General features: G+C 39.2%; 1 protein-coding gene and 1 pseudogene across 1 annotated transcript; one reads left to right on the top strand and one right to left on the bottom strand.

Annotated features, from left to right (window-relative positions):
• Positions 1–2,767: 2,767 nt before the first annotated feature.
• LOC119736823 lies at positions 2,768–10,932 on the bottom strand. Its single transcript, XM_038210833.1, has 9 exons — positions 10,725–10,932; positions 9,126–9,387; positions 7,622–8,454; positions 6,851–6,989; positions 6,119–6,242; positions 5,789–5,890; positions 4,834–4,983; positions 3,433–3,569; positions 2,768–2,935 (listed from the first exon to the last, which is right to left on the bottom strand). The coding sequence occupies exons 1-9, from the start codon at positions 10,742–10,744 to the stop codon at positions 2,768–2,770; spliced, it is 1,935 nt and encodes a 644-aa protein (XP_038066761.1). The 5' UTR covers positions 10,745–10,932.
• A 4,628-nt stretch (positions 10,933–15,560) lies between these two features.
• Positions 15,561–24,332, top strand: LOC119738664 (annotated as a pseudogene).
• The last annotated feature ends 2,088 nt before the right edge of the window (positions 24,333–26,420 follow it).

Below are 26,420 nucleotides of genomic sequence, written 5' to 3'. Positions count from 1 at the left end.
CCTGATAACATCAGAACAGCACCATAATTATTTTGGACAAATTAAAGAGAGTTCAACTAAACTTAGCACACCCGGAATTTGCATTGCGATGAGTCATTGGTAAACAAAAATATAACATGAGAATTTAGCTTTAAAAAGTATTTTAATTGCGCACAAAACTACACAAAAGTAGAAAAATATCAAGCAAACAAAAGAAACAAACAAAAAACTAACAAAAACTATTTAGTTTCAAGGACATTATAGACGTTCACTTTAATTTTAGCTGGATGTTTGAACTGATATGCAAGGGCGGGCAAAGTGCAATATAAGAATTTTGTTCAATTGGAACCGGCCAAAAAAGACAAATAAGTATAACCTATGCAAAAAATGGGTCAATAAGGCCGAATAAAAAAAAACATGTTTCTCGTCCGGTTTTTCAAAAAAAGGAGGAAGCGGGGCTTTTTATTTTTAATTTTTTATTTGTTTCAAATTTTTTTAAATATCCTGCAATTGTTGGTGTTTCCACTGTTCAAAGACACTTTAAAATGAAAGATAAGTTGGACAAGAGAACTGAACATATTTACAGTGTCATTTAGACTTGTATTGGTCTACAATTTATTTTCTGATGAATTTGTGGACTTTTTCGTTGTTTTTTACTGCATTTTTCAAAAATAAAAAATAACAAAAAAATCCAGGCGGCCTCCAAAAAGGAAGCGGGCGGGGACGGGAAACATGTGGGTTTTTTTACTTCGCCTGAAATTAGGTTCACGTACCTAGATATATTGATTAATATTTCTGTTGGCAGGACAGTTTGCTCTGAAATATTGGAGACAAAATAGAAACAAGCTGTCTATCATTGCCCCATGCTCTTCAAAAAAAATTTCTCCTAGCAGACTTTCAATTTGTATGTTTTGTTTTAACCAAAAAAAATACTTCACCCAATTTTTGGCATATATGCAACTCTCCGGAAAAAAAACACTTTAATTTTGCACACAAATGAACTTGCCCTGCAAGAGCCAGATTATTGTCAGCCAATAATCTGAATTATTTTGTGAAGACATAATTCAATAACTAATTAACATTTTTCATATAATTTAATAGTGAATAACATTTATATTGCTAGGAAAATAGCAATTGAAAAAAAAGGTATTTTTCGAGGTGAAAGTTGATAACAAATCATTACACAAAATACTGAGAGCAAATATGTCAAATTTATCACAGTACTTTATTGCAATGTTGTTCCTTTTACTAGTGGAATTAAGATTCATTCAATATAAATGCTGTTTATATTTACGAAGACATTCCTTTGTTATTGCTTATCTTTTGTAACTCATGACCTGACTTGTGACTGGCGTGTCATTGACATGAAGACAATGCTGCCTGACCCTTCTAAATCATTCTAAGTCCACCATGGAGTTTGGGGAATTTCAAAAAAAATACTTTTGGAAGGTTTAACAGCCAGCAACTATGACATAACATGTGGTTTAATGTTCTTCTAAAGTTTAAATACAAGAATGTGCCATGGGATTCCTACATATTTATGAATTTTGAAGAATTTAAAAAGTTGTCTAGCAAATATGCCAAGGTAGTTAAGATTAAATTATGATGAAAGTTCATATCATCAATATTTCTGTCTTATATCACCAATTGTTTTATTTTTTTTTAATCTTTTTTTTTCTCTCTCTCTCAAAAAGCGATACAAATTATTATTTTGAAAATGTGGAAAACTTGCTGAAAGACACTGGTTCAACAATAAGGCACTGCTTAATTAATAACAAAATACGTCATTTAAAATCTCATTGTGCATGTTATGTACAAATTATACATACGTCTGAGAAACACTTCATTGACAAAAAGCTGACGTCGATTTAACACTAATTCCTCAGAAAGCTGTTCCTTTAAGGCCAAAAAAAAAATAATCGGTCTCTGGTCAGACCGAAGTTCCGGAATTGATGCGGCGATGCTGGTTTTTTGGTGTTTTTTTGGTGTTTTTTGTTTTTTTTCAAGCTTCAATTGTACAGACAAGTGGGTAATATTTTGCTTTTTTGTGTCATTATACATTGGTGTCCTCCATCATTTGCCTTGGTGCCCTTTATCATTTGCCTTGGTGCAATTTCCCCATTCCTTGGTGCTCCTTGGTACAAAAATTTGAGGTGCAGCAATAGAGGGCGCTGTTGTAGCTTCCGTGTTAATTTGAAGAAGAAAAAAGGTTGACGCGCATGATTAAAATCGACGCGTGCGCTGACCAGAGACCGGGTATTTTTATTTTGGCCTAAAATGACTTTTCAAGTGTTATCCGAAATGATCTCAGTAACACAATTACACAGTTGACTACAAACATGAAGTTTTTTGGAGGCACCGTTTTATACCCATTTTAAAATATCGTTCAAATGACAAGCCAAGCCAAATAGTATTAGAGCAACTCAAGTCAACCCAAACAAATTTTGGTTTCAAAAGAGGTGAGTCTCTGTACTAACAATATGCTGTTGACTAGCTTACAGAGTCATTCCAAATGAATGGAAGTAATTTGTTCAATGTAATCTCTTCTTACTGTTTCAAACGTTGCACTTTCAGTGTAGTTAATTCAAGTCTTCAGATAAATTTTGTTTAGCATGACAGTGGAATGCTAGTTTGAAATTGTCAAATAATATTTACATAGTTGAATACAAAATATTTCTGCACTCTCGATTGAATAAAAAAGTCGCGCGGAAATTATGATATAAATTTTGCGCGGTCACAACATGGCTCCTGCGAGTAGGCTACAAAGCCCTCTAGAGTTCTGGCTCGGTCAAGTTGTCTCCATCAAGCTGGCACTGCCGACACTGTCTGCGACAACTGCTGGGAAGAGTTGTCCGCCGTGACACAGCAGACCATACAGAGATCTGTACAGGGCAGTACAGCTGCTGTCTGACGAATCTAGATTCTCCATCATTGGTAATATCTCCTGTCCGATCAGCTGTATAAACACAAAAAGGCAGTTTGCTGACAAAAGGTCTGACATCTGTTTTAGTAGGTAGGTAGGTTAAATTTAGTAGCAACCATTAGGTTGGATTCCATATACAATCGGCATTAGCTAAAAAAAATACGGAAAGAATGTAGTATCCAGATGCCACTTCAGCGGTTGTGTACAAAGTCTATGGAAAGTCAAGAATATTTTCAAAGTGTTTTCTAACAAATTGGAAATGTTTCTCAGTCCCAAATTCATGTCTTTTCAACATTAACGCAATGACTGGCCTTCATTGAGATAATATATGATGACAATGGCATGGGGATGCAACATTCTTTCCAAAAATACATATGAACAGAGTAAATTACAAACACCAACACAAATTTTAAAATTAGAAGCTAAAACATAGAAAACAAGTAATATTTTAAAGAAGGCATTCAAATTTGCCTACAGGATGGTGTAGAACATTCTACAACCTTTTTTACAAATGGCGAAGAAATCTATACCTTTTCGGCCTGGATTTGCAGACTTAACCTCTGCACATCGTGTTGTAGCGTAGCTAGCCTTTGCAGTTCCCTGAGTTGACTGTACTCATAGTTCCTATGGCCATGTTGGCCTGTAGGGTCCAGGTACTCCATGCAACCTACCAACATTAGTTCAACAATAATGTACAAATGCATTAAGTAAAAAAAAATCATGTGGTGAGATGGGTATGGGCTCCGTGCGCAAAGAAGCGAGGGCGCTCTTTTGAGAGCTCAGTGGACAGGACACACCTAACCTCATTTCCATGGGTACGATCTTGCTGTGCCATGATTTTCCCATCATGCCTTGCGCGATCATAACCCCTGGATTTGTCTAATTTAAATGTGTCAAAATATGACGCATTTAATTAGGACTGCAGTCGAATTATCTAACGCGTGACGTCATGTTTAAAAGGTTCTAAGTTGTTTTTTTTGAAGAATCAATCCTTTCAAACATGAAATGTCGACGTCGCATTATTTAGCAAGGATTTATATTAAATGTACGTTCCTCTGTCATCCCTTTACAACACAAGATAAAAGTTTTTTTGGCCCCAAAAAACAGGCATCCATAATCCATTTCATACAGGCATCGCGCAGTTTTGAAAAAATGTTTGTACGTGACGTGACGCGCAAGAGACACGCGGGCGTACAGTCTTTGAAATAGGTGTGCAGTACGCTCTGAATAGCCAGTCAGCATCGTTTATGTCACACTCATGGCCAGGGGTTAGTGAAGGAACAAAGGAACAAAGGAACGCGCACGCGCCCATGGAGTTGAGGCTGGGACACACCACACGTGAAGTGGTTCGTGCATGTACAGTGCCAAGTATTCACGAATTATTTATTCTGAATGTGCAAAAAGCCACAGCATCTTCGCATGAGCGCATGGCTTCATTGCCAATGCGTTTGAACATCTCTCCCAGTGGTCTCCCCCAACTCTCCCTTTCTAACCCTTGAGGGGGTACTTGTGCGAGAGGCTCATGGTAGGACTTTCTCTGCCTCCCACCTCTATGACCCTGGTTCAAATCCTACCGCGAGCATCACGTGATCGCATTTTTCAGTCACTGATTTTTGTGGGTTTCTCAAATTCTTTCATGTGGTGGTTTCCCTCCCCCAATCCTAAATCGAAACATATCTTCACTGACTTCTCAGAAAAGTTTGAACAAAGAAAACAAACTTCGTGGGATTTGTACCTCTGACCTCCAGAAAGCAGTACCAGTGATCTACCGACTGAGCTATCAAGCTGTGTTGGCGGTCCCCCGATTTGTTAGGGTCTTCCTTTACGTGGATGATTTTCAATGACTTTCACACGTTTTTCTTCAAACCTATAAGCTTTGAAACGTTTTTAGTCAAAAGGAAGTAAACTATCACATGAATGACAAAACATACCTTGTAAATCTCTATGTTGAACAGGGAGAAAGAACGTGGTGGACGGCTGATAGGAAACATTTTCCTGCATACAGCAATCAGATGAATAGGGCTGGCTCACATGAGGCAATCCTGGGTTCTCGTTACCGAAAGAAAGTTCCAGAGCCTCAGCTGAAATTGGTTTAAAAATATTAAAACACAACTTTCAAAAACAAAGAAATGAAAACAAATATTATTTTATATAAGAATAAAATTGTATTTGTTCACAACTTCAACTTCTTTGCTTCGGAAAATGAAATCAAACCTCATATCTAACTCTTTTATCACTCACTGAGAGTTTAGGAAAAAAAGGTTCGAAATCACTAAGATCCAGAAATATCCTCAAATAAAACAAATACCAAGATCCCGGAAAAATCTCCTAGCCAAAAAAAAAAATAATGCAAAAGTCAAAAAAAATCCCCAACTCCAAAAAAAAAACAAATCCCCAAGTAAAAAAAAAAATCCCCACGTCAAAAAATAAATCCCAACTTCACAAAAAGAACAATCTCAAGATTAAAAAAAAACAAGGTCCAAAAAAAAAAAATATCCCACATCAAAAACTTTAAAAGTTCCAAAATTATTTTAAGATCTAACCCAATCCCAGGTTCCAAGATAAAAAAAAAACTTAAAAAATACTCAGATCAAAAAATTCCCAAGATCCTAAAAACCCAAGGGCAAAAAAACGTACGGTAAAAAACAAGATAATAATAAAATACCCCCCCAAAAAAATTCCAAAGTTCCACAAATTCCTAAATTATAGAAAAATACCAAAATCCAACAATTCCCAATATTAAAATCAATTAAGATACTTCAGAGATAAATGTGGGCCACACTCCATAGTGCTGTATTTCACATATTTGCTCATCAATGAAGAGCGGTATAAAGATGAAGTTGAACGGGGCACATAAAAATAAAATAACTAATCCAATTTGCACACCTTCAGCAACATTTTCAACTTCTCCTTTCAGTGCATCCAGTTTTGTCCTCAGTGCTTTAGTCAGGACGTGAAGCCTATATCGGCTGTCCCACGATGCTTTGCCTACAAAACAAAACAAGAAAGAAAAAGAAGAAAAGAAATGATAGACAAATAGAACCACTTGTACAAAATATGCACTCAGGGGTGATGTTTTCTATTTTCATCCATGAAAGAATACTTGTGCAGAGTCTCATCTCTGTGGGCCCTTTGATCAGTGAAAATTGAAATATTTTAAAATTGTCCCAGTATTTGGTACAAAAGTAAAATATTTACCATAATTAGTAAAGTTACCATGCTTGGGGAAGTCATTCAGGGCAGATTTAGCAACATGAATGAGGTGATTGCACTCTGTTGTCAGCTCCATAATTCTCCCCTGGATATCTCTGGATGGAAGAGATGTGGACGACTGCTGAAACTACAAGCAACAATGTGTAACAAACTTTAAACTCTGTCACTGCACAAATCTTAACCCATTAGCACATGTACTACTTTGTATTACATTGTATTTATTTGTATTACATTGTATGTATTCCCTGGAGAATCCATAAGACCATAGAGTGCTTTGGTGGTTTCAGGCAGTACAAGGAGTAACAGATGTATAAGGGCGGTAAATGGACTAATCGATTAAGTCCTTTAAAACAATATAAAAAAGGTAAAATTGCTCCAAGGATTAAGGGCTGTTGTTTAAGGGATACTGACCTATGTTTTTGCTTGAGGTAGGGGTTGGGACGGGGCGGGGCTGGAGGGGTGGGAGATGGGGATAGAGGGGGGGGGCTTAAGGGGGAAAATTGGGAGGGAGAGATGGACACTTGTAACTTAGGGATGCTGTTAAATTTGGTGGAATAGAGAAAACGTAATAGTAAAATACTGAGAAAGTAACAGTAAATTTGTGTAAATTTTTTACACAATCATCAAACAGTACAAACAATGGCGGAACTGTAGTTACTATTTTCTCAAATCGAGTTAATGAAGAAAAACCTTTAAAAAAATTACAAAAAATGGAAAATCCTTTTAAATTCCTACTTTTGATTCCAATCGCTGCCGAAAGTGTTGAGAAGGCAGCGATTGCTCTTCAGATTCCATCTTAGATGACAGTCTCTGTCTGAGCTTGGAGATATCTGACTGGAGTTTCTTGAGTTTGCCTGGCACCTTGAGGTTGCGCCTGAAGACAAATTTGTGAAAGGCACAAACTGTAAGACACAAAATATACGTAATACCATCTTCCCTTTGAGAAATCCTACAAGTGTTCAAATGGGCTCATTTAAAACAAACCCGCGCAGCATTGTCTGTCAATTTTTTAGTTGCGTTTTGATTACTCTAAGTTCTTAGTTCTTTATACAAAACTGAATTTTCTCTTTAGCATCTGTTTTCAGTTTGTCCAAAATAGCTTATCAGATATAAAGTAAACAAAAGTGTGCAAGTTGACTTTAAAAGCTGAGATTTTTTTCATAAATACAGGACTTGTTTTGGAACAACATGTATGATGTGTGTGACATCATTATTTTTGTAAACAGTTACTGCTTTGCATTCTGACAGCAAAAAAAGTTTAAGTGTAATAAAACAAACCTAAATTGACAACGTTTTGAATATGTGGCAAACACGATGAACAATTGTTAAAAATCTTATATTGGCAACTTTTACCTCATCTATAGACCAGTTGATCACTTGAGCTATCTGCTTGAGATTTAAAAACAAATGAGGCAGTGGCTAGACTAGTCAGTGTCTGGTACCCTAAACATTCAAGAGTGAACGTACAGTCGTGTCAATCGACACACTCTAGTCTGTTTGGCTTACCCATCCCTCTTCAGCATGAACAGTCTAGGGTTGTCTTCCTGGACACTCTTTCCACAATCTCCCGTCTCTGAAGAACTTGGCGTAGCTGAGGATACCTCACTCAGTCTCAACCCTGCCGTTTTCTGTACAACATTTCCCATTCTATCTACCAAATGTTTATGTTCATAAGCTATTTCTGAAGGCTGTTTTGGCACTCCTACAGACTTTTGACTCCCTTTATTCCCGGCATCAGGCAAATCTCCGTTTCGTTTTTCTCTGATGGCAGATGTATTCTGTTTCTTATCCAACATGGTTTTTCCATTCTTTTGACTGCCTGCGGTACCTTTGTCTGTATTTAATACATTTTTGCCTCCTGCGCTGTTGGATTTCTTAGTTCCGTTCACAGCAGTATTAGGCCCTTTTCCCTTACTGAAATTTCTTGTTGCAGTAGATTCTCTAGCATTTTGGGCACCGACAGTTTTCGGCTTCATTGCCTTGTTGCCCACAGAATTAGCCACAGGCTTGGCAGTGACATTTCTGCCGATTTCCGAGGAAGTGGTTTTGAAGTGGGATTTGGCCAAAGGTTTCGGCCGGGGAACCTTGGCGCTGTATGCCGCTCTGGCCTGGGCTGTTCCAGGCCTCAGCTTGGGAGTGGAGTTTGCGCCAGACTTCTCCAAAATCCGTGGTTTCACGTCGGCAAACAGCTTCTTTAAGGACGACTGGGAAATGACGGCAAACTCCTGTCCATCGATGACTTGGCCGGTGGGCTCGGATGGAGCATTTCCCCCAGTCGTTTGATCGGCATCTGGTGCCATTGTTCCTTCCTCTTGACGTAACTCCTCCAGTGGGTTGAGCTGCACGCCGAAAACAAAAAATGGCCAAGATATAGTTAGTCAGTTACAAGTCAAATCACAAGTCAATCACAAGTCAGGTCACATCTGATAGGCAATATTAAAGGGAATATACATCATTTGCTTTTGCTGTAATTTTCAGAAATGGATGGAATTGGGGGGTTGGAAATATATAGCAAATATAGTTACACTGACTTTTTTGAGGTTTTGGGTTCGAAAATGCTATAAAAACCAAGAAAAACAATCATTTTCCTATAGTCTGGCTCCCAGACTCCATATAAGAAGAAACAGAGCAGTTTACATACAATGGGGAATTGTAAGGTCAGGGAACCAGTCTAGCTGGCTTGTACCCGTTCATAGGTGTGTAATCGATTGCAAACAAGTGCGATGGTCAATTGGGGCCAGTATTTGAAATAAAGCCAGTGTTTTCCAACGCTAATCGGCCGACCAGCGTTGGAAATTGATACAAAAGTACCACTTTTCTTGAAAATGACAGTATACCAGGTGCCATGATTTTACAGGATGCTTTACACTGTCATTCACTAACAGTCCAGCAAGGTATTTCAAAATGATTTGGTAGTTTTATTTTTTGATGTTTGCAAATGTTGTATTTTCCCTTTAACAAATGACAACATTTTGCAAAGACAGGACCTGCATCAAATGCCAAGACTGACCCTCTTCTGGAGTTGCCTAGCCCTCTGAGCCTTAACCAAGGCCCTCTCCACCTCAGCCAGGGTCTCCGCCTCTTCCAGCGATGCGGCGTCGCCATGGTTACCAGCATCACCATCTCCTGCTAGAGGGGCGCCAGACTTGGCAGGCTTGGCTTTGGGAGGCCAGGGCTGGTTGAGCAGAGGGCGGAAGTCTTGACAGATTCTCTCACAGAGATCTCTGCTGGTTTCGACGCACAGGGTCACATCCGTGATAAACTGCTCAATCCTGCATCAAAGTTTGGGATAAAATAAAGGAGAGAATCACGGGTTAGCCAATACCTAATTAGGGCCTAGGGCCTACTAGTCGTCTCAAGTGGATGACAAGTAAGATCACAAGTAGAAGGGAATGACCAGTGACAAAGGCACGCTTTTGACACAGCTTATGATTTTAATGAAGGCAGTGGATATTTAGCCAGATCATTATTCATAATGATTAGCCGGAACAGCACTGAACATGCGCAGTCACAGTTTTTTGGACCTTAAAGTTTTACTGTGACACACGCCAACACTGTCATTGTGAGTTCGTATCCACAAGATGGGAATCAGACCATTTACAATTTCTGACTTATTTCCATTTAAAAAAAAAATCCTCCAAAGCCAGGAATCAGAAAAAGAAAATGCTCTAGGCCCCCTACAAATAAATTTAGGAGTCAATTTAAAATTATTAATAAAAGAATATTCTCATTTTTTTCAATTATACAAACTACAAACAAAATGTCAATAGAGCATGACAGGGGTTTCAAACCTGGGATCTCTTGCTATCACTCGACATGCCATCCATTCCCCGACTTGCTGCTCGATCGATGGGTAATTTTAATACTTTATAATGTAGGCCTGATTGCCTATACATCAAAGAGGGCACTGTAACATCTCTCACAGTCTCAGGCATAATATCGTTTACTAAACGAAGTGGCTATCGTTACGGCACTCGTTGTTTAGCGCCCTCTACGATATTTTTTTGATACGCACGCGGGTATATAATTATTTGTTTCTCCACGTTTTTTCGAGCAGTGCGCCAGCTCAGCCGATAGAGGGTAGGATTTTGCACCGCGAGGTTGCGGGTTCGAATCTCAGTTTTGCACTCGAATTTTTTTCCTTTTCTAACCTGAGGCTTTGGAGGATTTTTTTTAAAAGGGAATAAAGTCCGAATTTCATAAAGTTCAAATTCACTTTTTTCCTTCTAATTTTATATTTTCTTGTCATGTTTTTTTATAAAAGTTGCCAGGTTGCAGTCTACCGTAACGATAGAAAATGGGAAATGCGTTACGGCTGCCGTAACAATAGCCACTGCGTTTACTAAAAGAAAGCCGGATCCGGCAATATATCAGCTACCTTTAGAAAACTGACTTGAGACATTGAATGTGTGAATGTAGGCCCTACAAACATGACAAATTTATGTGAATGTGAAATTGTGATTGTGTTGCCGGTTATTTTGTTTGCAGCTCTTACTTTTCTACTATATATTCGGATTTGACAGATTATCTTAACATTTTCTGTTGCTCACGTCATATTATTTGAACATAATTATTCTAAATGGTTAATCATTCGATAGTTCTGTTTTACCGGTCAAAATGATGATCCATGATCGTGACGATCCATCACTCAATTTTGACGAGCGCTCCATAAACCTTAAATAGCGCCCTCTATTGGGTAAAAACAGTCGCTCCCCATTTCGACTGGTACTCGGCGTCCATTGCTTTGACGTATTGGTACACCATTGAAATCCTGAAACGCAATCGTCCTTTTCCAACGATCTCCCAGTGGCGTTTGCACGTGTGAGTTTTGCTCCGCATTTCGTCGATAATTTGTTCCCATTTTTTCGTCATTTTAATAAATAAATTTTACATTTCTGTGTGAATGGGTATTCAGTGATTCATCAGTGAATGCCACAAAGGTCATCAGCCGTATCTGATGTGATTTTTTTTTAAGTTGAAATATTGCTAGTTTTTCCACGTTGAGATATGGAGGTGAATTAGGGCGCCCTCTAGCAGCTGCATTCTTATCTTTTGCCAGTTTTGGAGAATATGGTTACAGTAGGTCTCCATTGTTTATGCCTTAAAATGCTCATCATCTGTCATTATCAATATTGGCATGTTGGTAATGCAGCTTGGGTATGGATGACAAACAAACCAGGCAATTTGTGCACAAACCTATGCAGTCATGTCTGTTAAAACTTTCATTTGATTCCTCAAATTCATAAGAATTTAGTGATAGTTTTTCACACATTGTCGTATTGGTTAATTAAAAAATACATCAAAACCCTTTTTTTTTATTTAAAGATTATCAGAATGAAGGAAGTTTTTGGGAATCCCTTTTTAGATAACAGTTTCATTACTCATGAAAATGTCATTACGGTTGGTGACTAGCCTGTGTAAAAGGCATGGCAGGGGAAGAGGAAAAGTAAGGGTTTTTTACAGTCATAGCTCAGTGTTCTCCAACATGTAGAACAAACCTGGCGCCCCGCCATGCTTTCTGCGGCGCCCCGCCATGTTTAAGAAGTCCCCGCCAAGCTTTAAAATCCTGCCGCCAGGTTTAATTTTTTTGACTCTACAGTGTACATTTACAACTAAAATAATTGATTTCAGTTGTTTTTCCACACATTAACAATGTGTTTCGATGTCATCCCAGCCCGATCGGGGTTGTCTTAAAATCTCGCTGAATCAATCACATGCACGGCCGGCCGTGCAAACACGAGCGATTCCCCATGCACTGTACGTACGCGCGATGTACACACACTGCACTGACAACTGAATCCCCAGTTCCGGAGTGTGCCGATACTTCAAGTAGCGACAACCCCGCCGCAAAATATATATCTGTATAAGTACACACACACACCAGCAGGAGTACGTACGGCAGATCTTACGTGCAGCCAACCGACTTTCTTTTTCTCAGTGCTTGCAAGCGCGGTACACAATATAATACGCATTGATGTTTTTGTACGAGGAAAACGAGCTCGAGGCCAAAACACGCGTGCACATGGCCATGGTGTTCCGATCATGCCGATTGTCAAAGTTATAAATGCGTCGATCGTGTATGGGCCCGGTTCCCTAAGAGAACAAAATCCACTTTTAATTTATTTGACTTACCAAACTAGTTGGCGACATTTAAGAACATACAGGTAGGTCATAAATAGAGGGAAATTTGGGGGGAAATGACGATGACAACGACAAAACGCAACATGAAAATAAAGATGACGATCGCATGGCACCGGCACCACCCATAAAATCGCGTAAAAAAAAACGTAATTTGAATCCCATTTTGTTTTTCAAAATTACAAAAAGGTGTCATTTGATCTGAGAGAAGTCTGCTTTAGGTTGAAAAGGAAATTTCAAAGTTTGAATGAAAAAAATCGGGGGAACTGGCCTGGAGAATCGCCTCAGATTGCACCACAGAGCATCTAGAATCCAAAATTTTCTCGGGGCCCTTAAGCGGGCCCCGAACCCCACGCCGTAAGGGCTTCGCGCTCCGCGCTCGCAGGAGTACCCGCCGACCCAGCGCCAACCTTTAATTTTCAAAGTTGGAGAACACTGATAGCTGGAGGATTTTGCAGGATTCAGGCAGTGGTCGCCCTCCATGGACCATATTCAAGAAATAGTGGAGGAATTTGCAGGATTTGAGGCTAGCTGGAGTTACCCAGCCCTGAGTTTTATCATTGGTTGTCTATAAGGGCTGGAGCGCATTTTTCTCAAAACTTGTAGTATTTGCAAAAAAATTTGGAAATGTTCAATTTTGTCCCCGTTACACACTAATTGCAACTGCAACTCACCCCAAACTTGCCTGGAATAACCATTACACAGGTCCTTGAAGTAAAAACGATCCACAATGAAGATTCAGCTACAATTGCAGTGAAAACAGGAGGAATAACCGCTAACTTGACAACCTTGCTGGATTGGCCAGGACCGCTATTGGTTTGTGCCACAAAAAAAATTGTGTACAATGAATGGCGGTCGATTAACAGGCACAGAGAGCGATCGCTGTCAACTACTCGTTTTGCCGGCTGCGCTGGCTGTTGGCGCGTGACGTCACGCGGAAGCGTAACACCCGATGACTGTTTCATGCACTATTTGCGGTTCGGTACCAAAGCTGTGATGCGAGTGTAAACCTTACTAGTGCATGAAACAGTCATCGGGTGTTACGCTTCCGCGTGACGTCACGCGCCAACAGCCAGCGCAGCCGGCAAAACGAGTAGTTGACAGCGATCGCTCTCTGTGCCTGTTAATCGACCGCCATTCATTGTACACAATTTTTTTTGTGCACAAACCATAGCGGTCCTGGCCAATCCAGCAAGGTTGTCAAGTTAGCGGTTATTCCTCCTGTTTTCACTGCAATTGTAAGCTGAATCTTCATTGTGGATCGTTTTTTACTTCAAGGACCTGTGTAATGGTTATTCCAGGCAAGTTTGGGGTGAGTTGCAGTTGCAATTAGTGTGTAACGGGGACAAAATTGAACATTTTCCAAATTTTTTTTGCAAATACTACAAGTTTTGAGAAAAATGCGCTCCAGCCCTTATAGACAACCCAATGATAAAACTCAGGGCTGGGTAACTCCAGCTAGCCTCAAATCCTGCAAATTCCTCCACTATTTCTTGAATATGGTCCATGGAGGGCGACCACTGCCTGAATCCTGCAAAATCCTCCAGCTATCAGTGTTCTCCAACTTTGAAAATTAAAGGTTGGCGCTGGGTCGGCGGGTACTCCTGCGAGCGCGAGCGCGAAGCCCTTACGGCGTGGGGTTCGGGGCCCGCTTAAGGGCCCCGAGAAAATTTTGGATTCTAGATGCTCTGTGGTGCAATCTGAGGCGATTCTCCAGGCCAGTTCCCCCGATTTTTTAGCATTCAAACTTTGAAATTTCCTTTTCAACCTAAAGCAGACTTCTCTCAGATCAAATGACACCTTTTTGTAATTTTGAAAAACAAAATGGGATTCAAATTACGTTTTTTTTACGCGATTTTATGGGTGGTGCCGGTGCCATGCGATCGTCATCTTTATTTTCATGTTGCGTTTTGTCGTTGTCATCGTCATTTCCCCCCAATTTCCCTCTATTTATGACCTACCTGTATGTTCTTAAATGTCGCCAACTAGTTTGGTAAGTCAAATAAATTAAAAGTGGATTTTGTTCTCTTAGGGAACCGGGCCCATACACGATCGACGCATTTATAACTTTTGACAATCGGCATGATCGGAACACCATGGCCATGTGCACGCGTGTTTTGGCCTCGAGCTCGTTTTCCTCGTACAAAAACATCAATGCGTATTATATTGTGTACCGCGCTTGCAAGCACTGAGAAAAAGAAAGTCGGTTGGCTGCACGTAAGATCTGCCGTACGTACTCCTGCTGGTGTGTGTGTGTACTTATACAGATATATATTTTTGCGGCGGGGTTGTCGCTACTTGAAGTATCGGCACACTCCGGAACTGGGGATTCAGTTGTCAGTGCAGTGTGTGTACATCGCGCGTACGTACAGTGCATGGGGAATCGCTCGTGTTTGCACGGCCGGCCGGTGCATGTGATTGATTCAGCGAGATTTTAAGACAACCCCGATCGGGCTGGGATGACATCGAAACACATTGTTAATGTGTGGAAAAACAACTGAAATCAATTATTTTAGTTGTAAATGTACACTGTAGAGTCAAAAAAATTAAACCTGGCGGCAGGATTTTAAAGCTTGGCGGGGACTTCTTAAACATGCGGGCGCCGCAGAAAGCATGGCGGGGCGCCAGGTTTGTTCTACATGTTGGAGAACACTGAGCTATGACTGTAAAAAACCCTTACTTTTCCTCTCCCCTGCCATGCCTTTTACACAGGCTAGTCACCAACCGTAATGACATTTTCATGAGTAATGAAACTGTTATCTAAAAAGGGATTCCCAAAAACTTCCTTCATTCTGATAATCTTTAAATAAAAAAAAAGGTTTTTGATGTATTTTTTAATTAACCATACGACAATGTGTGAAAAACTATCACTAAATTCTTATGAATTTGAGGAATCAAATGAAAGTTTTAACAGACATGACTGCATAGGTTTGTGCACAAATTGCCTGGTTTGTTTGTCATCCATACCCAAGCTGCATTACCAACATGCCAATATTGATAATGACAGATGATGAGCATTTTAAGGCATAAACAATGGAGACCTACTGTAACCATATTCTCCAAAACTGGCAAAAGATAAGAATGCAGCTGCTAGAGGGCGCCCTAATTCACCTCCATATCTCAACGTGGAAAAACTAGCAATATTTCAACTTAAAAAAAAATCACATCAGATACGGCTGATGACCTTTGTGGCATTCACTGATGAATCACTGAATACCCATTCACACAGAAATGTAAAATTTATTTATTAAAATGACGAAAAAATGGGAACAAATTATCGACGAAATGCGGAGCAAAACTCACACGTGCAAACGCCACTGGGAGATCGTTGGAAAAGGACGATTGCGTTTCAGGATTTCAATGGTGTACCAATACGTCAAAGCAATGGACGCCGAGTACCAGTCGAAATGGGGAGCGACTGTTTTTACCCAATAGAGGGCGCTATTTAAGGTTTATGGAGCGCTCGTCAAAATTGAGTGATGGATCGTCACGATCATGGATCATCATTTTGACCGGTAAAACAGAACTATCGAATGATTAACCATTTAGAATAATTATGTTCAAATAATATGACGTGAGCAACAGAAAATGTTAAGATAATCTGTCAAATCCGAATATATAGTAGAAAAGTAAGAGCTGCAAACAAAATAACCGGCAACACAATCACAATTTCACATTCACATAAATTTGTCATGTTTGTAGGGCCTACATTCACACATTCAATGTCTCAAGTCAGTTTTTCTAAAGGTAGCTGATATATTGCCGGATCCGGCTTTCTTTTAGTAAACGCAGTGGCTATTGTTACGGCAGCCGTAACGCATTTCCCATTTTCTATCGTTACGGTAGACTGCAACCTGGCAACTTTTATAAAAAACATGACAAGAAAATATAAAATTAGAAGGAAAAAAGTGAATTTGAACTTTATGAAATTCGACTTTATTTCCCTTTTAAAAAAAATCCTCCAAAGCCTCAGGTTAGAAAAGGAAAAAAATTCGAGTGCAAAACTGAGATTCGAACCCGCAACCTCGCGGTGCAAAATCCTACCCTCTATCGGCTGAGCTGGCGCACTGCTCGAAAAAACGTGGAGAAACAAATAATTATATACCCGCGTGCGTATCAAAAAATATCGTAGAGGGCGCTAAACAACGAGTGCCGTAACGATAGCCACTTCGTTTAGTAAACGATATTATGCCTGAGACTGTGAGAGATGTTACAGTGCCCTCTTTGATGTATAGGCAATCAGGCCTACATTATAAAGTATTAAATTACCCATCGATCGAGCAGCAAGTCGGGGAATGGATGGCATGTCGAGTGATAGCAAGAGATCCCAGGTTTGAAACCCCTGTCATGCTCTATTGACATTTTGTTTGTAGTTTGTATAATTGAAAAAAATGAGAATATTCTTTTATTAATAATTTTAAATTGACTCCTAAATTTATTTGTAGGGGCCTAGAGCATTTTCTTTTTCTGATTCCTGGCTTTGGAGGATTTTTTTTTAAATGGAAATAAGTCAGAAATTGTAAATGGTCTGATTCCCATCTTGTGGATACGAACTCACAATGACAGTGTTGGCGTGTGTCACAGTAAAACTTTAAGGTCCAAAAAACTGTGACTGCGCATGTTCAGTGCTGTTCCGGCTAATCATTATGAATAATGATCTGGCTAAATATCCACTGCCTTCATTAAAATCATAAGCTGTGTCAAAAGCGTGCCTTTGTCACTGGTCATTCCCTTCTACTTGTGATCTTACTTGTCATCCACTTGAGACGACTAGTAGGCCCTAGGCCCTAATAGGTATTGGCTAACCCGTGATTCTCTCCTTTATTTTATCCCAAACTTTGATGCAGGATTGAGCAGTTTATCACGGATGTGACCCTGTGCGTCGAAACCAGCAGAGATCTCTGTGAGAGAATCTGTCAAGACTTCCGCCCTCTGCTCAACCAGCCCTGGCCTCCCAAAGCCAAGCCTGCCAAGTCTGGCGCCCCTCTAGCAGGAGATGGTGATGCTGGTAACCATGGCGACGCCGCATCGCTGGAAGAGGCGGAGACCCTGGCTGAGGTGGAGAGGGCCTTGGTTAAGGCTCAGAGGGCTAGGCAACTCCAGAAGAGGGTCAGTCTTGGCATTTGATGCAGGTCCTGTCTTTGCAAAATGTTGTCATTTGTTAAAGGGAAAATACAACATTTGCAAACATCAAAAAATAAAACTACCAAATCATTTTGAAATACCTTGCTGGACTGTTAGTGAATGACAGTGTAAAGCATCCTGTAAAATCATGGCACCTGGTATACTGTCATTTTCAAGAAAAGTGGTACTTTTGTATCAATTTCCAACGCTGGTCGGCCGATTAGCGTTGGAAAACACTGGCTTTATTTCAAATACTGGCCCCAATTGACCATCGCACTTGTTTGCAATCGATTACACACCTATGAACGGGTACAAGCCAGCTAGACTGGTTCCCTGACCTTACAATTCCCCATTGTATGTAAACTGCTCTGTTTCTTCTTATATGGAGTCTGGGAGCCAGACTATAGGAAAATGATTGTTTTTCTTGGTTTTTATAGCATTTTCGAACCAAAACCTCAAAAAAGTCAGTGTAACTATATTTGCTATATATTTCCAACCCCCCAATTCCATCCATTTCTGAAAATTACAGCAAAAGCAAATGATGTATATTCCCTTTAATATTGCCTATCAGATGTGACCTGACTTGTGATTGACTTGTGATTTGACTTGTAACTGACTAACTATATCTTGGCCATTTTTTGTTTTCGGCGTGCAGCTCAACCCACTGGAGGAGTTACGTCAAGAGGAAGGAACAATGGCACCAGATGCCGATCAAACGACTGGGGGAAATGCTCCATCCGAGCCCACCGGCCAAGTCATCGATGGACAGGAGTTTGCCGTCATTTCCCAGTCGTCCTTAAAGAAGCTGTTTGCCGACGTGAAACCACGGATTTTGGAGAAGTCTGGCGCAAACTCCACTCCCAAGCTGAGGCCTGGAACAGCCCAGGCCAGAGCGGCATACAGCGCCAAGGTTCCCCGGCCGAAACCTTTGGCCAAATCCCACTTCAAAACCACTTCCTCGGAAATCGGCAGAAATGTCACTGCCAAGCCTGTGGCTAATTCTGTGGGCAACAAGGCAATGAAGCCGAAAACTGTCGGTGCCCAAAATGCTAGAGAATCTACTGCAACAAGAAATTTCAGTAAGGGAAAAGGGCCTAATACTGCTGTGAACGGAACTAAGAAATCCAACAGCGCAGGAGGCAAAAATGTATTAAATACAGACAAAGGTACCGCAGGCAGTCAAAAGAATGGAAAAACCATGTTGGATAAGAACAGAGAATACATCTGCCATCAGAGAAAAACGAAACGGAGATTTGCCTGATGCCGGGAATAAAGGGAGTCAAAAGTCTGTAGGAGTGCCAAAACAGCCTTCAGAAATAGCTTATGAACATAAACATTTGGTAGATAGAATGGGAAATGTTGTACAGAAAACGGCAGGGTTGAGACTGAGTGAGGTATCCTCAGCTACGCCAAGTTCTTCAGAGACGGGAGATTGTGGAAAGAGTGTCCAGGAAGACAACCCTAGACTGTTCATGCTGAAGAGGGATGGGTAAGCCAAACAGACTAGAGTGTGTCGATTGACACGACTGTACGTTCACTCTTGAATGTTTAGGGTACCAGACACTGACTAGTCTAGCCACTGCCTCATTTGTTTTTAAATCTCAAGCAGATAGCTCAAGTGATCAACTGGTCTATAGATGAGGTAAAAGTTGCCAATATAAGATTTTTAACAATTGTTCATCGTGTTTGCCACATATTCAAAACGTTGTCAATTTAGGTTTGTTTTATTACACTTAAACTTTTTTTGCTGTCAGAATGCAAAGCAGTAACTGTTTACAAAAATAATGATGTCACACACATCATACATGTTGTTCCAAAACAAGTCCTGTATTTATGAAAAAATCTCAGCTTTTAAAGTCAACTTGCACACTTTTGTTTACTTTATATCTGATAAGCTATTTTGGACAAACTGAAAACAGATGCTAAAGAGAAAATTCAGTTTTGTATAAAGAACTAAGAACTTAGAGTAATCAAAACGCAACTAAAAAATTGACAGACAATGCTGCGCGGGTTTGTTTTAAATGAGCCCATTTGAACACTTGTAGGATTTCTCAAAGGGAAGATGGTATTACGTATATTTTGTGTCTTACAGTTTGTGCCTTTCACAAATTTGTCTTCAGGCGCAACCTCAAGGTGCCAGGCAAACTCAAGAAACTCCAGTCAGATATCTCCAAGCTCAGACAGAGACTGTCATCTAAGATGGAATCTGAAGAGCAATCGCTGCCTTCTCAACACTTTCGGCAGCGATTGGAATCAAAAGTAGGAATTTAAAAGGATTTTCCATTTTTTGTAATTTTTTTAAAGTTTTTTCTTCATTAACTCGATTTGAGAAAATAGTAACTACAGTTCCGCCATTGTTTGTACTGTTTGATGATTGTGTAAAAAATTTACACAAATTTACTGTTACTTTCTCAGTATTTTACTATTACGTTTTCTCTATTCCACCAAATTTAACAGCATCCCTAAGTTACAAGTGTCCATCTCTCCCTCCCAATTTTCCCCCTTAAGCCCCCCCCCTCCTCCCCATCTCCCACCCCTCCAGCCCCGCCCCCGTCCCAACCCCTACCTCAAGCAAAAACATAGGTCAGTATCCCTTAAACAACAGCCCTTAATCCTTGGAGCAATTTTACCTTTTTTATATTGTTTTAAAGGACTTAATCGATTAGTCCATTTACCGCCCTTATACATCTGTTACTCCTTGTACTGCCTGAAACCACCAAAGCACTCTATGGTCTTATGGATTCTCCAGGGAATACATACAATGTAATACAAATAAATACAATGTAATACAAAGTAGTACATGTGCTAATGGGTTAAGATTTGTGCAGTGACAGAGTTTAAAGTTTGTTACACATTGTTGCTTGTAGTTTCAGCAGTCGTCCACATCTCTTCCATCCAGAGATATCCAGGGGAGAATTATGGAGCTGACAACAGAGTGCAATCACCTCATTCATGTTGCTAAATCTGCCCTGAATGACTTCCCCAAGCATGGTAACTTTACTAATTATGGTAAATATTTTACTTTTGTACCAAATACTGGGACAATTTTAAAATATTTCAATTTTCACTGATCAAAGGCCCACAGAGATGAGACTCTGCACAAGTATTCTTTCATGGATGAAAATAGAAAACATCACCCCTGAGTGCATATTTTGTACAAGTGGTTCTATTTGTCTATCATTTCTTTTCTTCTTTTTCTTTCTTGTTTTGTTTTGTAGGCAAAGCATCGTGGGACAGCCGATATAGGCTTCACGTCCTGACTAAAGCACTGAGGACAAAACTGGATGCACTGAAAGGAGAAGTTGAAAATGTTGCTGAAGGTGTGCAAATTGGATTAGTTATTTTATTTTTATGTGCCCCGTTCAACTTCATCTTTATACCGCTCTTCATTGATGAGCAAATATGTGAAATACAGCACTATGGAGTGTGGCCCACATTTATCTCTGAAGTATCTTAATTGATTTTAATATTGGGAATTGTTGGATTTTGGTATTTTTCTATAATTTAGGAATTTGTGGAACTTTGGAATTTTTTTGGGGGGGTATTTTATTATTATCTTGTTTTTTACCGTACGTTTTTTTGCCCTTGGGTTTTTAGGATCTTGGGAATTTTTTGATCTGAGTATTTTTTAAGTTTTTTTTTATCTTGGAACCTGGGATTGGGTTAGATCTTAAAATAATTTTGGAACTTTTAAAGTTTTTGATGTGGGATATTTTTTTTTTTTGGACCTTGTTTTTTTTTAATCTTGAGATTGTTCTTTTTGTGAAGTTGGGATTTATTTTTTGACGTGGGGATTTTTTTTTTTACTTGGGGATTTGTTTTTTTTTTGGAGTTGGGGATTTTTTTTGACTTTTGCATTATTTTTTTTTGGCTAGGAGATTTTTCCGGGATCTTGGTATTTGTTTTATTTGAGGATATTTCTGGATCTTAGTGATTTCGAACCTTTTTTCCTAAACTCTCAGTGAGTGATAAAAGAGTTAGATATGAGGTTTGATTTCATTTTCCGAAGCAAAGAAGTTGAAGTTGTGAACAAATACAATTTTATTCTTATATAAAATAATATTTGTTTCATTTCTTTGTTTTTGAAAGTTGTGTTTTAATATTTTTAAACCAATTTCAGCTGAGGCTCTGGAACTTTCTTTCGGTAACGAGAACCCAGGATTGCCTCATGTGAGCCAGCCCTATTCATCTGATTGCTGTATGCAGGAAAATGTTTCCTATCAGCCGTCCACCACGTTCTTTCTCCCTGTTCAACATAGAGATTTACAAGGTATGTTTTGTCATTCATGTGATAGTTTACTTCCTTTTGACTAAAAACGTTTCAAAGCTTATAGGTTTGAAGAAAAACGTGTGAAAGTCATTGAAAATCATCCACGTAAAGGAAGACCCTAACAAATCGGGGGACCGCCAACACAGCTTGATAGCTCAGTCGGTAGATCACTGGTACTGCTTTCTGGAGGTCAGAGGTACAAATCCCACGAAGTTTGTTTTCTTTGTTCAAACTTTTCTGAGAAGTCAGTGAAGATATGTTTCGATTTAGGATTGGGGGAGGGAAACCACCACATGAAAGAATTTGAGAAACCCACAAAAATCAGTGACTGAAAAATGCGATCACGTGATGCTCGCGGTAGGATTTGAACCAGGGTCATAGAGGTGGGAGGCAGAGAAAGTCCTACCATGAGCCTCTCGCACAAGTACCCCCTCAAGGGTTAGAAAGGGAGAGTTGGGGGAGACCACTGGGAGAGATGTTCAAACGCATTGGCAATGAAGCCATGCGCTCATGCGAAGATGCTGTGGCTTTTTGCACATTCAGAATAAATAATTCGTGAATACTTGGCACTGTACATGCACGAACCACTTCACGTGTGGTGTGTCCCAGCCTCAACTCCATGGGCGCGTGCGCGTTCCTTTGTTCCTTTGTTCCTTCACTAACCCCTGGCCATGAGTGTGACATAAACGATGCTGACTGGCTATTCAGAGCGTACTGCACACCTATTTCAAAGACTGTACGCCCGCGTGTCTCTTGCGCGTCACGTCACGTACAAACATTTTTTCAAAACTGCGCGATGCCTGTATGAAATGGATTATGGATGCCTGTTTTTTGGGGCCAAAAAACTTTTATCTTGTGTTGTAAAGGGATGACAGAGGAACGTACATTTAATATAAATCCTTGCTAAATAATGCGACGTCGACATTTCATGTTTGAAAGGATTGATTCTTCAAAAAAACAACTTAGAACCTTTTAAACATGACGTCACGCGTTAGATAATTCGACTGCAGTCCTAATTTAAATGCGTCATATTTTGACACATTTAAATTAGACAAATCCAGGGGTTATGATCGCGCAAGGCATGATGGGAAAATCATGGCACAGCAAGATCGTACCCATGGAAATGAGGTTAGGTGTGTCCTGTCCACTGAGCTCTCAAAAGAGCGCCCTCGCTTCTTTGCGCACGGAGCCCATACCCATCTCACCACATGATTTTTTTTACTTAATGCATTTGTACATATTGTTGAACTAATGTTGGTAGGTTGCATGGAGTACCTGGACCCTACAGGCCAACATGGCCATAGGAACTATGAGTACAGTCAACTCAGGGAACTGCAAAGGCTAGCTACGCTACAACACGATGTGCAGAGGTTAAGTCTGCAAATCCAGGCCGAAAAGGTATAGATTTCTTCGCCATTTGTAAAAAAGGTTGTAGAATGTTCTACACCATCCTGTAGGCAAATTTGAATGCCTTCTTTAAAATATTACTTGTTTTCTATGTTTTAGCTTCTAATTTTAAAATTTGTGTTGGTGTTTGTAATTTACTCTGTTCATATGTATTTTGGAAAGAATGTTGCATCCCCATGCCATTGTCATCATATATTATCTCAATGAAGGCCAGTCATTGCGTTAATGTTGAAAAGACATGAATTTGGGACTGAGAAACATTTCCAATTTGTTAGAAAACACTTTGAAAATATTCTTGACTTTCCATAGACTTTGTACACAACCGCTGAAGTGGCATCTGGATACTACATTCTTTCCGTATTTTTTTTAGCTAATGCCGATTGTATATGGAATCCAACCTAATGGTTGCTACTAAATTTAACCTACCTACCTACTAAAACAGATGTCAGACCTTTTGTCAGCAAACTGCCTTTTGGTGTTTATACAGCTGATCGGACAGGAGATATTACCAATGATGGAGAATCTAGATTCGTCAGACAGCAGCTGTACTGCCCTGTACAGATCTCTGTATGGTCTGCTGTGTCACGGCGGACAACTCTTCCCAGCAGTTGTCGCAGACAGTGTCGGCAGTGCCAGCTTGATGGAGACAACTTGACCGAGCCAGAACTCTAGAGGGCTTTGTAGCCTACTCGCAGGAGCCATGTTGTGACCGCGCAAAATTTATATCATAATTTCCGCGCGACTTTTTTATTCAATCGAGAGTGCAGAAATATTTTGTATTCAACTATGTAAATATTATTTGACAATTTCAAACTAGCATTCCACTGTCATGCTAAACAAAATTTATCTGAAGACTTGAATTAACTACACTGAAAGTGCAACGTTTGAAACAGTAAGAAGAGATTACATTGAACAAATTACTTCCATTCATTTGGAATGACTCTGTAAGCTAGTCAACAGCATATTGTTAGTACAGAGACTCACCTCTTTTGAAACCAAAATTTGTTTGGGTTGACTTGAGTTGCTCTAATACTATTTGGCTTGGCTTGTCATTTGAACGATATTTTAAAATGGGTATAAAACGGTGCCTCCAAAAAACTTCATGTTTGTAGTCAACTGTGTAATTGTGTTACTGAGATCATTTCGGATAACACTTGAAAAGTCATTTTAGGCCAAAATAAAAATACCCGGTCTCTGGTCAGCGCACGCGTCGATTTTAATCATGCGCGTCAACCTTTTTTCTTCTTCAAATTAACACGGAAGCTACAACAGCGCCCTCTATTGCTGCACCTCAAATTTTTGTACCAAGGAGCACCAAGGAATGGGGAAATTGCACCAAGGCAAATGATAAAGGGCACCAAGGCAAATGATGGAGGACACCAATGTATAATGACACAAAAAAGCAAAATATTACCCACCTTGTCTGTACAATTGAAGCTTGAAAAAAAACAAAAAACACCAAAAAAACACCAAAAAACCAGCATCGCCGCATCAATTCCGGAACTTCGGTCTGACCAGAGACCGATTATTTTTTTTTTGGCCTTAAAGGAACAGCTTTCTGAGGAATTAGTGTTAAATCGACGTCAGCTTTTTGTCAATGAAGTGTTTCTCAGACGTATGTATAATTTGTACATAACATGCACAATGAGATTTTAAATGACGTATTTTGTTATTAATTAAGCAGTGCCTTGTTTGAACCAGTGTCTTTCAGCAAGTTTTCCACATTTTCAAAATAATAATTTGTATCGCTTTTTGAGAGAGAGAGAAAAAAAAAAGATTAAAAAAAAATTAAAACAATTGGTGATATAAGACAGAAATATTGATGATATGAACTTTCATCATAATTTAATCTTAACTACCTTGGCATATTTGCTAGACAACTTTTTAAATTCTTCAAAATTCATAAATATGTAGGAATCCCATGGCACATTCTTGTATTTAAACTTTAGAAGAACATTAAACCACATGTTATGTCATAGTGCTGGGCTGTTAAACCTTCCAAAAGTATTTTTTTTGAAATTCCCCAAAACTCCATGGTGGACTTAGAATGATTTAGAAGGGTCAGGCAGCATTGTCTTTTCATGTCAATGACACGCCAGTCACAAGTCAGGTCATGAGTTACAAAAGATAAGCAATAACAAAGGAATGTCTTCGTAAATATAAACAGCATTTATATTGAATGAATCTTAATTCCACTAGTAAAAGGAACAACATTGCAATAAAGTACTGTGATAAATTTGACATATTTGCTCTCAGTATTTTGTGTAATGATTTGTTATCAACTTTCACCTCGAAAAATACCTTTTTTTCAATTGCTATTTTCCTAGCAATATAAATGTTATTCACTATTAAATTATATGAAAAATGTTAATTAGTTATTGAATTATGTCTTCACAAAATAATTCAGATTATTGGCTGACAATAATCTGGCTCTTGCAGGGCAAGTTCATTTGTGTGCAAAATTAAAGTGTTTTTTTTTCCGGAGAGTTGCATATATGCCAAAAATTGGGTGAAGTATTTTTTTTGGTTAAAACAAAACATACAAATTGAAAGTCTGCTAGGAGAAATTTTTTTTGAAGAGCATGGGGCAATGATAGACAGCTTGTTTCTATTTTGTCTCCAATATTTCAGAGCAAACTGTCCTGCCAACAGAAATATTAATCAATATATCTAGGTACGTGAACCTAATTTCAGGCGAAGTAAAAAAACCCACATGTTTCCCGTCCCCGCCCGCTTCTTTTTGGAGGCCGCCTGGATTTTTTTGTTATTTTTTATTTTGAAAAATGCAGTAAAAAACAACGAAAAAGTCCACAAATTCATCAGAAAATAAATTGTAGACCAATACAAGTCTAAATGACACTGTAAATATGTTCAGTTCTCTTGTCCAACTTATCTTTCATTTTAAAAGTGTCTTTGAACAGTGGAAACACCAACAATTGCAGGATATTTAAAAAAAATTTGAAACAAATAAAAAATTAAAAATAAAAAGCCCCGCTTCCTCCTTTTTTTTGAAAACCCGGACGAGAAACATGTTTTTTTTTTATTCGGCCTTATTGACCCATTTTTTGCATAGGTTATACTTATTTGTCTTTTTTGCCGGTTCCAATTGAACAAAATTCTTATATTGCACTTTGCCCGCCCTTGCATATCAGTTCAAACATCCAGCTAAAATTAAAGTGAACGTCTATAATGTCCTTGAAACTAAATAGTTTTTGTTAGTTTTTTGTTTGTTTCTTTTGTTTGCTTGATATTTTTCTACTTTTGTGTAGTTTTGTGCGCAATTAAAATACTTTTTAAAGCTAAATTCTCATGTTATATTTTGTTTACCAATGACTCATCGCAATGCAAATTCCGGGTGTGCTAAGT

This window comes from Patiria miniata, unplaced genomic scaffold, assembly GCF_015706575.1.
Source record: "Patiria miniata isolate m_02_andy unplaced genomic scaffold, ASM1570657v1 HiC_scaffold_3, whole genome shotgun sequence".
Lineage (NCBI taxonomy): Eukaryota > Metazoa > Echinodermata > Asteroidea > Valvatida > Asterinidae > Patiria > Patiria miniata.
The sequence above is the reverse complement of the archived record's forward strand: the minus strand, read 5'-3'. Positions and strand labels throughout refer to the sequence as shown.

Bases quoted from the DNA above. Each gene is read 5' to 3' on its own strand.
- LOC119736823 (XM_038210833.1), bottom strand. From the start codon at position 10,744: ATGGATCATCATTTTGACCG. The intron at 6,990-7,621 runs GTAAGCCAAACA...ATTTGTCTTCAG, and splicing joins TTCATGCTGAAGAGGGATGG to GCGCAACCTCAAGGTGCCAG. The intron at 3,570-4,833 runs GTATGTTTTGTC...TAATGTTGGTAG, and splicing joins TCAACATAGAGATTTACAAG to GTTGCATGGAGTACCTGGAC.